Source organism: Tetrao urogallus (assembly GCF_951394365.1).
Source record: "Tetrao urogallus genome assembly, chromosome: 3".
Lineage (NCBI taxonomy): Eukaryota > Metazoa > Chordata > Aves > Galliformes > Phasianidae > Tetrao > Tetrao urogallus.
The window spans coordinates 63,923,343-63,938,682 of NC_136815.1; the positions used below are offsets into that span (position 1 = coordinate 63,923,343).

At 37.2% G+C, this 15,340-nt stretch overlaps 1 protein-coding gene across 1 annotated transcript in view; it reads left to right on the forward strand.

Annotated features, from left to right (window-relative positions):
- Positions 1 to 689: 689 nt before the first annotated feature.
- Positions 690 to 15,340, forward strand: part of GALNT1 (polypeptide N-acetylgalactosaminyltransferase 1) — a gene marked incomplete at both ends in the record, with an annotated part of 38,987 nt that continues 24,336 nt past the window's right edge. Inside the window, 2 exons of the mRNA XM_079533485.1 lie at positions 690 to 828; positions 4,000 to 4,174. Coding sequence (XP_079389611.1) covers positions 690 to 828; positions 4,000 to 4,174 — 314 coding nt within the window. The remainder of the gene's footprint in view (positions 829 to 3,999; positions 4,175 to 15,340) is intronic.

A 15,340-nucleotide genomic window follows, 5' to 3' on the forward strand; every position in this document is an offset into this window, starting at 1 on the left:
CATAGAAGTTTGGTCTGTAATTGAACTTTAAAATAATTTTGTGTCCACTGAAGTGTTTAGCTTTGCCTAATAAATGACTTCTGTGTACTTTATTGACTTTGCTTTATTTTAGTTTATTTTATCAAAAAGGTGGTTTATTTTGTTTTGCCTGAGGTATTTGCATTTACAATTAAGGTGTGAAAGGAGAAGCATGAGCAGTGTTGGCCTGTGGCTTTGGTCAGCCCTGATTGTTGCACTGCTTCTTAAGATGTTGCTGTTTTTCAGTCATGTAGATTGTTCTGATTTCCTGAGGATCCAGAGGGTTCCTTTAATTTTTTTGTTTTGTTTTGTTTTTAAAATGCTTAAACTCTTTTCTAGTGACTCAGCAGAGTACTGTGTTTTGGTTATCATTTTAATGTTTTGTGTGATGAGTGTTGATGAGTGTTGCTGTAGTAAAAGACTGCAGTATTATTGCTTTAATTGTCCCAGAACATTCATTTTGATACATACAATATCTAAGAATTAACTTAGATTACCTTTAAAACATAGTAAAATCTTCTGCTTTTAGCTGCTGTCCTCAGGTAACTTTTTGTGACTTCTTTCTTTTTTCTTTTACAGACACAGAACGTGGCCTCTCAAACTGGATTAATACAACCTGTTGATATTTTTATTTATACTTTTTTTTATTTTTGTATTTGACTTAAAGTGCCATGAAAAAATTTGCATATTGCAAGGTGGTCCTTGCCACCTCTTTGGTTTGGGTCCTTCTGGATATGTTCCTATTGCTCTACTTCAGTGAATGCAACAAATGTGATGAGAAGAAAGAACGAGGGCTGCCTGCTGGAGATGGTAAGTTATCTGATGAAGTAATTTTTAAAATATGGTAGTTAAAAATTGTGCTTGTTTTAAACATTCAATATGTGTTTCAGCGGAGAGAATGGTTTTAAGCTTAAGGAGGGAAGATTTAGATTGGATTTAAGGGGAGGTTCTTCACAGAGTGAGAGGTGAGATGTTGGAACAGGCTGACCAGAGAGGCTGCGGATGCTCCATTCCTGGAGGTGTTCAAGGCCCTGGGCAACCTGGTCTAGTACCAGGTCAGCTTTCTAATACAGAAAATGGAAGGAGTTTATTTTCCTGAATGGGAGTTAAAGCCATGCTCTAAGTTGCCTTGGAGGAAAAATCTTCAACCTCAGTATTGATGGCATAAGATATTAAGACCTTAAATTAGGAGCTTCACCTGCTGTGTTTAATATTAGATTGTATTTATACCACTGTTATATTTTGCAAACTGCACTAAATATGAAGCAGTAAATGCAGGTGAAAATCTTCTTCGCTAACTGCAGTTCTTACTCTTGAGAAGAACAGCTGAATTGAGGGTCATTAGTGAGAAGGCCTTGCCTGTTTTGCTTTTCACAGAATCGTAGAATCCCAGGATCATAGAATCATAAGGTTGGAAAGGGCCTACAAGATCACCTAGTCCAACTGTTCTCCCATCACCACTGCTACCACAAGCACTAAACCATATCTCGCAGCTCCTCATCCAGACGCCTCTTGAAGCGAGACAGCCAGGGATGGTGACCCCACCACCTCCCTGGGCAGCCATTCCAGTACCTTGACCACTCAAGTGGTCTTTTTTAGTCTGCCAGAATCAGAGGGCAATTGAGAATGTGCCTGTAGGGCTGTTGGATAGTCTTGGGCTCCGCGATGATTGCTGGCAAACCTGGGGAAAGTCAGAGGAGATGGTTATAGGGAACTGTAAAATAGGCATGATAGCAGGCTTCATGTCTGATAGCGAGTGGTGCAGGCATGGAAGGCTACTGGTTGACGTGGTGCCTGTATGGAGACGAGGGGAAAAAAAGGTGAAGTGGGAAGAGAAACACCATAAGGGGACTAGATGGAGGTGCTGGTGCACAGGGGAACTGGAATGGTCTTTGGGGTATACAGGTCTCGGGAGCTGAAGTGACACTGGAGGACAGAGAGTTGGGAACCATGGCAGGGATTACGTAAGTTAGTGATTTAGTCACAGGCTTAAGCTTTCACTCATCCCCTTCACTATGGCTGAAACTTGTAAGTACAACCTAACAGCCAGTTTATTATGTCATCAGTGCTTGTCAGCATTCCTTCGAAGGAAGGATTTATTTTTCCATAGCTAGTGCACAAATGAGCGCTGTAGTTGGGCTTTCTTTTAACAATGTGTATGTTAGTCACTGTGCAAGAATGGTTTTTGTTTGTATTTCTGAGAACTTTGTTCTTTCGTGAGAAAACAGGTGACTAAATGCAGAAACCTGAGAGCTAATAGCTAAATCTTCTTGGAAAGTTATCCCTATGCTTGCACACCAAGTTGGCCTGTCTTTGTATTTACTATGATCTATAAAATGCCTGTGGGTTTGTTTAATGGCTGCTGGCTTTTTCTACAGGAGATAGGAGAGAATATCTCATTTAGGTAAAGCTTGAAATCAAGTATTATGTGTTTGCTAATGAAGCCTAAGTGCTGTTCTGATGAATTTGTGGAATTTGTACGCCTGGATTCAGGTCATAGAAGTGTTAAACTAGCATCTCAATTCTTAGTTAATCTACTTGTTCAGGTGAGCTGGTTTAGCTAAGTTATGAGAAAAGTGAATGTGTAAATAAAGCAGAATTTTTTTTTTATTCTAAATCAGAATTATTCTAGGATAAGGAATTAACTCTTGGGTACGTTGAAAGACTGTTAATGCTCTAAAACATTCTTATATAACAATATTCTAATAGATTTTGAGTCTATTAAACAATCATATAGATTCATCTGAACAGAAAATAACTGAGTGCTGTAAATTTAATATGCAGTGATGATAACATAACTCACATTGTTTTTATTAAGCCTAAATAATTGCCTAATTTTATGTTATTATTTTATCATAATTACCATCTAAGAATGCACAAATTCTAGTTCAAGAGCTTACACACAGTTGCATATCAGCAAGTTTAGATGCTTTTGTACCAATGAATTTCAAGCTGTACTTTCTTAAGTACAGAGGCAAAACAGCTGACTTGATTTAGAGCATGGTTAAAGCATGTGCCTAAATCCAGCCTGCTTAGGATACGCTTGGACCTACTGATTCTTTTGCTTTTCGGAGTACAGTTGGTTAGCTGGCAGCTTCTAGTGTTATATAGCTCAGCTTACAGTCATAGGGAACGTGGTATAAAGAAAACACCATTGTGGTTGGAGGATTTTCTCAGCTAACTGCTATTGCTTTAGTGCAGTTGCTTGAGATATTTGAAAAAGAAAATACCTCGTATGGAACATATTATGGCTGTAACTGGTTAATGCTAAATGCAAACCAGCAACTCGTTTCACTTATTGGTGTGTGTGTGCATATATATATGTATGTATGTATTTCAAGTATTAGTGTGTTTATATGTTATGTCTTTAGTGTTTCATCAAGGATGGAAGTCTTGGACATTTTATTTTTTTAAGGGTGACTTAATTATGGAAATATTTTTCTGCTCTTCTGTTTAGGACTTAAATTAGTTTTGTTTTTTTTTCATTAAAGTTTGTACTAAGTTTGTAGGAATATAACCCAAATTCAATATTTGAACGTTATAACAGTTCAGGAGAAAAGTGAATGAATGCTTGTAAAGAACTTTTAACCAATAGCCTTATTAAATGTTTTTATTTAAAAGAAATTAAAAATGTAAGAAGTAAAAAATTTTAATCTCTTCTCCTTTTTCTCCCTCATCAGTTTGTTCAGATAATTGAAATTCAATTTTCTTTGTTTTAAACAATAGTTTCTGTTAAGATTGAATACTCAGTTGCATAAATATCTGTTGTTCCAGAGCATGATGATACTGTTTTTTTTCACATGAATGGTAATTCTGAGAGCAGCGTTTAACTACTTCCATTAAAATTCCAGCTACAAAGATTTGTTTTTATTACAAAACCTGGTGTTTTTAGAACTCCATTTTAAAGCAAGAACAGTCTACTGTGTAAAATAAAATATAAATAAACGTAGAAATACTTACTAACATTTTATTTGTTTTTAGTTCCAGAACCCATACAAAAACCACATGAAGGACCTGGAGAGATGGGGAAGCCTGTGGTCATTCCAAAAGAGGAGCAAGAAAAAATGAAAGAAATGTTTAAAATAAACCAGTTTAACTTAATGGCAAGTGAAATGATTGCACTCAACAGATCTTTACCCGATGTCCGGTTAGAAGGGTAAGTAATATGTATTGTATTAAAAACTATATATAGATGGAGAGTGCAATTTCCTGTATGTATAGCACTTAGGTGAAATTAGCTTTAAGAGCAGAGACCAGTTTCCTTCAGTGTTATTTAACAATGAATCTGATTACGAGTATAAATGCTGTTCAGGAAATAAAAATTAATCTGTCTGAGTGAAAACGAAGTTCACTTGAGAACTGGTGTTTCAAGAAGAAATATCTTCTTTGCAGACTTCATGCTTTACTTTTAATGAGGCAGACTAAAGTTCTACGTTGTATGAAATAGAAAAGATATGATGATGAGAAATAAATACTTTAAACATTTCTTGACTAATGAAATGTTCAAAGCCTCATTTAGCTTGCATTATAGTGTTTGCTAATATCCATCTAGTTTATTTTTGATCTCACCTCTGAAATATTGATTCTTTCAAAGCTATTTGAGTCATAATGAAAAAGGAAATCATAGCCTTGTTTTAAATAAAACTAAGATTACTCTCCTAGGGCTGATCTGAACAGGTAGCTGATGGCTTTCTGCCTCGAGTCCCTTTTACTTGGGAAGTGAAACAGAGCTTGTGAAATAAGATTTTGCCCATCAGTTATCTGCATTCTTCAGTAATTATGTGCTATGGGAAATCTATTTCTTTTGAAGGTCAGCTATCGCTTTTGTATACACAAGGCTTAGATGCTGGATTAATTTGTTTTTCATTTCCTACCTTTCAAGATGATAATGGGATTGAGATGAAGCTCTGACCACTTTTCATTTTTAATGGGTGATAAATAGCTGCTTTATGGATAACTTTGCCTGGAGCAATGATTTAAGTGGTTCTGTGTAGTGTGCACGTTCCACAGTGTGCTGGTTTTTTTTACTAATTGAGATGGATTTAATAAATAAATAAAGAAAGGTCTCCCGAGATAGAACCAGTGCAACTTTGTGTTGATTTTTAGTAAAATTTATTGGTCATTACTTACTTGTTTCTCGGTACAGAGAAAGAATGTAAAGCGCATAAACATGTAGGGTTTCCTTTTGAAGCTGGGAGATCTTTGTTTTTTTGGTGTTTTTTTCTTGTTTCACATTATTGCTCTGATTGTGGTTAGAATTTGGCAGTGGATCTCTTGGTGTTCGTGGAGTTTCACATGAATGATGCCTGCTATATGATAAGCAATTTTCTTTGTAAAATGGTGATTTACAGGGGGTGAGAACTTCTCGTTAACATTCTAATCTTGTTTTAGCAGCAAGGAATATCATCAGATTCTTTGGAGACTTTTGTCACAGCTGGAATGCTAATTTGTGGTGATTTCTGTATGGTTTAGTGTTTTTTTGTTTGTTTTTTTGGGAGAACTAAATGGAATGAATTATCAAAACTTTGGGGAAATGATAGTTACAGCAGCTGGTTAATTTGGAAGGTAAGCATGGGTAATCGTTCATGATTATCTTGGAACTAAGGAGGAAATTAAATAACATCTGTTTATCAGCATTCATGTTGGAAAACTTGCCTGTATGTTTTCTGCTACTTCTACAGTGTAAGTACAAAGTTAAGGAAACACATTCCTTACATGTGGATCTAAAACATTGACTTGATTGTAATCTTTAAAGTCTAGACCCTGAATTAACCAAAAATGGAAAGAGAAATTGTTATAAATGTTTACAATTCTATTAGTTAAGCATCATTCAACCTTTTGCACACAACTCAAATTACAATCTTAAAATAAGGTTCAGCTTTAATGACTTTCCTTGTATGCATGGCCATGTGCTGCAGTTACTGTGTTTTGCACTAAGATGTGAGTTATAAATTCAGTTGCATTAAATTTGTTCACCTCTTACATTTGGATGGACAAAAAATTGATTATAGTACTTTCTGTACAGGAATGAAATCTTAGCGTAAAATCATAGGCAAGGTCTTAGGGCAAAGCTCTATTTTCTGTTGCTAATATAGCTAATATCCACTTGAAGTGCATATTTTCAGTAGATTTTGACAGAGAAAAGGTCCCTTAAAGCAGTTCTCTTCATGGTCTTCTCAGTATGTATTCTCCAAGGTCAAGCAAGTTAAGAAGTTGGGGATTGCTAAAGTTTCTTGAGGAAACCTGAAAATGTTGTGTTTGCAATGGAACTCTAGCCATTTCCAAAATTGCGAAAACTATAAGGATGTCCAAATGTTATGTGTATGTCTTACAATAATATTTATCTGTTTAGTCAAAATATTCACATGGTCAGAAGTCCTTTCTGCTGTGTTAGTGGAATTGCTTCTGCTGTAACTTGTTCTGTCTGCATCCCTGCTAATAGGGAAGTAGTTCTGGAGGAGAGCGGCTGATTTCTAACCATGCCTCACCACATCAGTGTGCTTACAGCACAGCTGCCACCACTCCTTTTAGCCAAGTTTTGAAGAAGTGGGATACGCTCAAGCTGAGGTGTTCAGCTGTGTCATTTTCTTCTTGAGTTTTGTTGGGTTGCTTCCTTTAATGTGGTATAGGGGGAAGATGTGACCATTTCAAGTTCTATAATTCTTTGCCAGCATCAGTTCTTCTGCAGTAAGGATGTCAAAGGATTGCCAAACAATTAGTTAATCTTTGTAAAGATACGGAAGGTAGGTGTGCCAAGGCAGGACAGTTTGCTTATGTATTTAATGCTAATGTCAGAGGATGGTGACACACTGGAACAGGTTGCCCAAGGAGGCTGTGGATGCCCCATCCTTGGAGGCATTCAAGGCCAGGCTGCATGTGGCTCTGGGCAGCCTGGTCTGCTGGTTGGCGACCCTGCACGTAGCAGAGGGTTGAAACTAGATGTTCATCCTTTTCAACCTGGGCCATTCTATAATTCTATCAAACAGCAGCTACCAAGGGAATCTGTGTTACCATTCACACTAATTTCTCGTCCCGCCAGAATCCACTGCTCAATCCCTCATAGCCATATGGAGCTCTTACCTGTACAGATTCTGTTTCCTGTCTTGCGCTTCTGTATCTGGGTGTTTGTTGTTTCATCTCAGTACGTAACCCACATGGGGAAGAATGTTTGTTTTGGCCAAGAAACTTTGTTTCTTAATGAAAAACAGTATATAATTTGTCTTAGCTTCTGGGTACTTGTCCAGCGTAGTGGAACTCCTCTGTATCAGATGTCTTCCCAAATTCTAATCTGAGTTCTGCTGAGCTGTGCCCTGGTCTTATTTAGATGTTGATAGTTATTTTTACTACTTGTCACCAAATTACTGAGGCAAATAAATGCCTTTAAAATCACTGAGATACGACTGAATTGGCAGTCTTTTGTGTCTGTAAGAGTAAATGTTCTCCTTAAGCTTCTGGTGGGTTAATAGAGAAACAACAACAAAAACAAAATAAACATCAAGAAAGTAGTAATATTTTTAAACTTAGATATTTCCATGAATCTGCATTGGAGCATGTTATTGTAATTAATAATAAATGCTGGGGCCACAGCCTCTGGAGGGATGTTGGTGTGGAGGAGCAAGCAGCTGGGAACAGCAGACTGGTTTTAAGTCGCTAGTAGATTATTTCATGTAAGTGTGTCTTAGTCTGGTCTGTGAATCAGTCATCAAAGTGGGATTCACATTTGCCAGGAAAGTGTGCAGCTGTAGGTTTGATGTGACAGCAAAGAGTAAAATGTTGGGTGATGAGGAGCACGAGAGTCTTGATTTTGCTGAAGATGAGAAGACAACAACTGAAATGGGTTTCAGTGACTGAAACATGCACTTAGCTCTGCCTGTCTGTTTTACTGATCAGGCTGGAAAGTGGTGTGGTTAAATGCATGAACTTTGTGTGGTGGCTTATGTTTGGTCTCAGTTCTATTTGAGGTGATTTTGAAGCTGCTTTGGAAACCAAAGAATGAGTACTGTGTACAAAGACTGAAGTTTTCAGGCCTCACAAATCTTAAAGATTTGTTGAACATACAGAACATTTAAGGAGACATTTGGGTCCTTGGTATGAGAGTTTAATCCCAGTGCTGACCTCTGTGCTCTAGAAAAGAGTGTGCAAAACTCCCTACTTTTCCTGGCCCAGGTGATCAAGGCTGGAAGCAATGGAGGCATAGCTGGGCAACACAGTGTTGTGCAGCATTAAGTGCTAGTCACCACTGGAGCTTCCACTGGGATATTTTATAGTGCAGGCTGAGATCTCTTGGAAAGATGTTGGGTTTCCCCTAGAAGCAGGGAGGGATGAGGAGAGCTTTGGGTACCTTCATGTCCTTTCTTCAAGGCTGCATCTTTGTACAGTTTGGCATAAAATACCTTCCTTTTCAGTTATTCCAGATTTGGTAAAATGTAACCAGAATTAAGTGTATGGGACACCTTACTGTACCTCTGTTAAATCCTGCATATTGCCTGTCCTCTCAAGCTATCTGTACTGTGGGAGCAGTGATGCAGATGTTTGAGTGATGCAGACAGTGTTAGCTGTGTAATCAGTTTTTAGCCAGATGGACTTAACGTGTTTGAATGAACTAGGTTTAAAATTCATACAAGCTTTGGCTTCAGCAACTTAGAAAATTAAGGAGCACACATCCCATAATATTCAACTAGGCCAGTAATGTGGCTGGTTTAAGTTATTATTGAAGGCTTTTTTTGCTCCTGTTCAGTTCCTACTTTGAAGCTTTATTTTACGGTCTGGATGAAGTTGACTTTCCTCCTTCTCTCTCCCATGATTAAAAACGATTCTAAGTCTTATTTGTATGAATGTTGCTGAGTCTGTGGTTGGCTTATGATGCTTGGCTTATTTCTGAGTAAGTCATTCATACAACTAATTCTCATCTTTCATCTCTCTGCTTGGAAAAAACAGTATATAGATCCAGGCTTAGGGATGCATCACGTATGCTAATTATAGGATGCAATATAATGCTTTCAGTTCTGAGACTGCAACTTGCTTTTCATACTTAAAATTTACTTAAAGTTTAAAAATTTGTCCATTTTAAGGCTGAAATATTCGAGTGAGAACATATCAGAATTCTTGTTTGCAGAAATTAAGAATCCTGACTGCAGGGGTTGCCCTGTATGCTTTGTTACTACAGTTGAATTACAAGATGATGCAAATTCTTAGAATTTACACAGCTGTTGTGTGAGGAAAATAGTCTATTTGCATATACCTATTAAAGGTAGAACTACTAAAGGCATACATGCAACAGTAAGCTGTTGGAACTCAATATATTAAGTTTTATAGTTTGTTTTTTAATGGTAACGCTTGAAGTCTTGACCATTACGAGCTTTGTGAAGAAGTGTTCTCTCTAATGATTTTAATTCAGGAGAAGAGCCAAGGGAATAGCTTCATGTTGTGTATCATCAGGTGTAAATTGTGCATTGTATATAATTGGGTGCAGCCAAAAAGCTCAGCGCTGCTTCTGTGGATGCTGATCCAACAGTTGTGTGGCCTTGCAGCTCACTGGCTGAGTGGAGGTTTGCATTCCCCAGGGCTGGGGGAGTGGGTTTGTTGGCCAGCAAATGGAAGCAACAGTGACACCCAGCAGCTGTGTGATTGCCTCATCTGTTGTAAAGAGGGGGATGGGCTGGAACTGTGGCATTGAAAAGGGAGATTATTGCTTAGGGTGCAGTTGAGGGCTGCAGCTATTTAGGTGGAATATAGGGAAAAGAAACTTTGCAATGGCAAGTTTGTGCAAAAATCCTCATAAAATCACGAGGATTTAAATAGGTTCATAAATTGTGATATTCTTGGTGAAATTTGTTACTCGTTTAGCTTGGGTCACGGTGATAGAAAAAAGGTAATAAAAAAGAGCTAAGTTGTCAGGATGATGGTGGAAAACTGCAGAAGTTTGTTCAACGTTACGTTCATGTTACAAGCTAGAAATCCAGGCTATTAATTAGTCTGGCATCTGCAAAGGAGATCTGCTGATCCCTTGAAAAGCAGTGTGAATTTCAGCAATGTCACACTGTAAGTCTGAAAGCTTGTGAGGCACTGAAGATTTAACTGTTGTTTTTCAAAGCAGATACTTTATTTTGTTTTGCATTTTTTTGTCTGGCTTTTGTTTTCATTTAAGTTGTTACTGGGTTCATACAGAATCAACAATTTCAAATGTTCACGTTGGAAGAAATCAGCTACAAATCTTTCTCCTAGAAAGAAAGTTTTTAAAAGTTGTCTCTTCAAAAATGAGCGCGCTTCCTGTAAATTGTTGTCTTTGTCTGTAGGCATATACACACATGCAGCTACGTAGGTGTGTGCACACGGACAAAGATTTGACCGACTCATTCTTAGCTACGAGTTTTCCATTTTTGGATGAGCAACCATGTCACAAACTTTATTCTAGTTGATTGGTTAAGTATGGAAAATGATATGGCTAGAGAACTTAGTGTATTTCCGTCTTTGAGGACAGATCTCTTTTTTTCCTTACTTCAAAAAGTACTTTCCTGTGGTAACTTTGATGGGAACAACATTCAATTGTAGGTAATTACTTTTGTGAACTTCTGCTTGAATTCTGTAACCACAGTGGTGTTGTAAGGACTGTGTTGGATTTTATTTCCAGGACTTAAAGCAGAGTTCTGCTTGAATCATGAGATAATACAGCCTTTCTTATATACAAATTTTTGAAAGCAGAAGAAAGGATGGCAGGTAAATTACGCAATGCTATTGAAGGCAAGGCACTTAAGCAGGCTGGATGGAAGTGCTTAGATAAGAATTACTAGCATTCAGGTCATCAGTTTAGACAGGTTAATTGGAGCTGTGATGTGTATTACAGAAGTGAAGAGCTCTTTTTAAAACAAATTGTTCTGATCTGATTGGAAGAAGCAGCTTTCCTCTGTAGTGTGAGGTTTTGTTGCAAACTTCTGTGCAGCACTTTCTCTTTGTGCAGCTACAAGTTAAAACTGTGGTTGTACGCAGGGTTGTTTGATAAAAGAAGCTGTGGCACATTCTGTTGATCAGCAATTCCATGTTTCTCAGAAATACTGCTTTTAACCCTTTTTGCTGTGTTGTTTCCTGTTAATATTAGCTTTGTCCATTTTAGTTGTCTTTAGTCACAATGGGTTATTCTGAAAGTTTATGTTGGAAACAGTTTTACTAATGCTCTTCTTGTGATGATGTTGTAAGGCTGCTGCTGATGTACAGGAAAGACTTAAGTCACTGTTTACCAGAAAAGCATCACTTGATTTGAATGCTGGTGGTTGTTGATGCAGTGTTTTGGCACTTTCCGTCACCTCTGCTAACAGAGATGTTATTCTCTGCTAGAAATGTGTGAGCATCAGCAGCTTCAGGATGACTCAGTCTTATTTCCAACATGCTTTCACCTGTGGTTTAAGGAGGGAGTAGTGTTTGCATTGGGCAGGGCTGTGCCTCAGCTTTGTTGCCTTAAGTTGTTGCAAACTATAACTTTAGGCAGATGGGCAGGTAAACAACGAGTACTGGTAGATTCACAGCACTGCAGCACGATGGGGCCATTATTAATCAAAGCCCAAGGTTTTATGATAGGAGTTTGTATTTTCTAGTGATTTGGCATTAACATCAGTATCCTCAATAGTTTATTTTCAAGCCTTCAGGTACTTATGCATATTTTCCAGAGTACATTTTAATACTAAAGATTATGCTTTTTATGCTGTATCACTAGTATTAAGCAGGTTTATTCTAGGCACTGTGTTGTACCGCGTTTCCTCAAAACCTCGGCTCTGATGCAGTTTTCCTTTCTCATATTTAAGTTCTGAGATGCATTTTATTTGTAACTGCAGCTTTTATTTTTAACCGTTGTTTGTACTGTGCAAGGTAAAAGCTTGGACTACATCTGTAAGATGACTAAATACATTTCCCCTCACTCCCTTCTGTTGTTCCTTTCAAATATGCATTTGTACTGCATTAGCATACTGCACATAGGAGCTGTGGTCTGAGCTCTAGTGTGATTTCCCATCTGAGCTGTGAAGTGCAGAGCAGATACTTGTGCTTGCATTCCAGCTCTGTCTTTCATTGATACGTGCTTTGGGTTTGGAAAACAAGGGTCGTGCAAGTGTATTGAGTGCTGCTAATATTTCTGAGCCATTGTAAATTATTGTATTGCTTGTGCTTTCTTCCCTTGGAAAGCTGGTGGAATCTGGGTATAAAATTGATGTCACATATACCAAATCTTGGCTTTGGTACTGCCTATCTACTGCGTTTTTGTTTTTATGTCCTCATGGTCTCTTTCTGCATAGACATCATGGTAGTGTATAATTGATTTCCAACAAGATCTCTACTATGTTTGCAGACTTTCTTTTGACAGCAGTTCTTCAGCTTATGAAATATAATGATCTTATGTATCTCATATAAAATCCCATTTTATTACATTACTTCCAAAAAAAGATTTAGCATGATTTCGAAGGGTGTGCAAATGGATTGCTTCTAATACTGTACATATGACTTTAAAGATGTTGCACATAGCACTTGATCTTGAGTTGTAAGAATAATTTCTCGAAATTATGTTCAGTGAATACAGTGTTATAGTATTGATAAAATGCCAGATATTATCAGAGTTGCTTGCAGCGTTGTGTTTCTAAGCTAATATCTAAGTTTCTCTGAAAATCTCAACAGTAAGTTGGAAGAGGTGATATTAGGAAAATGAAGGGTAGGCCTTGTTGGTCTTAGGCAGTAAGCAGAGCAGGATGGTTATCAGAAGAATTTCATTTCTGAGGAATTCAAATGAGGGATTGTTTAAGATCCTCCAATAGATTACTTCTGTTTCAGCAGTGGTTAAGTATGTTTCCCTCATTCCTTCACTAACATAGGAGATAAGAGTTCCAGTTCTGCTAGTTGTACATTAAGGTTGAGAGCAAATGGTTGTGGTGATGTAGGTAACACAAAATCAGTGTACTCACCCTAGTTCTTAGCATCTTGAAGGCTCAGGCATTGCTAATACTCAAAAGGTATAGAAGAGAATAAGCTGTAAGCTGAGGTGTCTGGAATCGCACTGGTAGCACTAAGTACTTTGGTATCAGCTTTGGCAGACCTGGTAACAATGAGGTGCTCATCTGCAGTCATGAATAGCATCATGAATGTTGTTTAGATGCTTTGGAAAACTTGCATTTCATAAGGTCTTGAAGTACTCTGAATGATCCCTTCTGCATTTACTGGAAGATAAAATTGTTGTTCCTTTTTTATTTTTCTTTTTAAAATCTTTTATTCCACATTTTGAGTTTAGAGGATTTTTTTTGTTGTTGGCTGGGTAAACTAAATGTTAGCAAACTGTAGATTTTTCTATACCAGGTATTTCTTTATAAAGATTGAAAATTGAAGAAGACCACCTTCCAAAACTATGTACAGTTAATTCTTTTAACAGAGATTCAGTCCTTCATGTTGGCTGTCATTTTTAACCAACAGCTAGAAGCTTCAACTGTAGACTTAGGATATGCAGCTTCGCAAAGTATTACAGTGATGTTTATTTCTTGACCAAAGCTATCTTGTCAAATGGGATGGAAATTTTAATATTCTGATCAGTAGGAGTTGGAAGTTCTTTCCTTGCAAGTTTATGGTTACAGAAAGTTTAAAATCTGAGATTTAATGACTAAAATAGGGCAATTCTATTCAAATAATACTTATCTTTTTGAGTTTTTTTTTGTTTTTTTTTTTTTTTTTTGTAAAATCTCCCACAGACTGTTTACAGCCTGAACCGAAGGAGAAAAGAGTAAACAGTTTATTCAGAGGTTTTCAGATTCTTTCAAGTTGTTTTGAAGTGGCTATACACAATACACCAAATAATATCTTTCTGGAGATTTTTTTATATGCAACTCCCTGTCTAAAATGTACAGAGCTTCTATGTATGATTCAATTACCATCTTCATAAAAAAAGAAGATGGTAGAGAAGAAAAGCATAAATAATAATTGCTTCTGACCTTCCACTTTAGAAACTTCTGTAATGAGTTTATAATTTTGAAATTAAGCTATAGGGCCTTGTTAGCAATGTTATCCACAGATACGCTGTGATCTGTCATCCTTGTTTTGCTTTTGGCATGTTAGGCATAAACCTGGGTGAGTGAAGAATTTGGACCCAGCATACTGCCCTCCTTTGCTCTTAAGGAAATGCAGGCCTAGGAGTAAACAATGGGCCAAAGCATTCCGAATTATGGCACGACATTGAAAAAAGGTGAAATTCTGTGAACAATACCTATGTATGTGCATCTGACAGAGGTCAGGCCTGTGTCTTATCTGTTACTGTCCTGTGGTTCCTTTGTAAAAACATTTTTCAAAATGTTTTACACAATGCTTGTAAACTTCATTTATATCTCAAGTCTGATTTTGATGGGGCATGAAAAATAGTGGCAAATCAATTAGGAAACTAGTTTTATCTACTTTCATTTCCTCACTACCTGAGAGCAACAAATGAAACATTAGTGAGGAATAGGTGGTTAATGAGGCTGAAGCTGGTGATTCCAGTTCTGAGAAGGAGACTTGATATGGAATTAAGAAAATCTTCACTGTTTTGTTCATTGGAAAGTGTATGTCAACACATGTAGATTAATCAGGCTTTTTTCTTGGTCGTATTGAAGTAGTCTGTCCTATTCTTTTTCTGTACCTTTAAGTATAATGTAATAATTCATTGCTTGCGTTTAAAATATCTAATATTTCCAGGGAGTTTCCACAATCTAAATAATATATGGAGTTGCATTAGCCAAGAATTTGCCTGATGCATGCCGTAGATTAAGGAAAGGATGATGCATTTCAGGTGAAGTAGATATTCTCAGCTGCTGTTTGGAGTCTTCATTAAATTACTGGAGATGGTATGCCTTCCTGATATTATGCACTCAATTTTAAAACTATTTGAGGCATGATCCAACTAAAGGAACATAATGTATTAGTAGTGAATTGAAATTCAAATTTCCCTTAATTCATGCCCTGTATGTCATACCCTTGATGGTTATGTTCTGCTACTAATGTTGCTTATCCGTTGGTTGAAACAAATGCTGCATTTTAAATTTAGTGGTAATCCCTTCCTGGGGTAATTTGTTTTCAAATGAAAGACAAAAAGGATCCTTAATTTAAAGGTTTGGTACTCAAGATAAAATGTGGGTTTTGCATAGAGGGCTGATGCTCTGAGTTAACTGTTCTTTCTGTTTTGCGTTCTGCAGCAGTGTGTTCCTGGGGGAAAGCAGCATACGGCAATGATTTCAAAATTAAAAACTACTTTTTTTTATCTAGTCACAAATGTATGTGTAGAAAGACAGTTGAAAGGAATATGGTTACAAAACAAACTTGTGTTGCC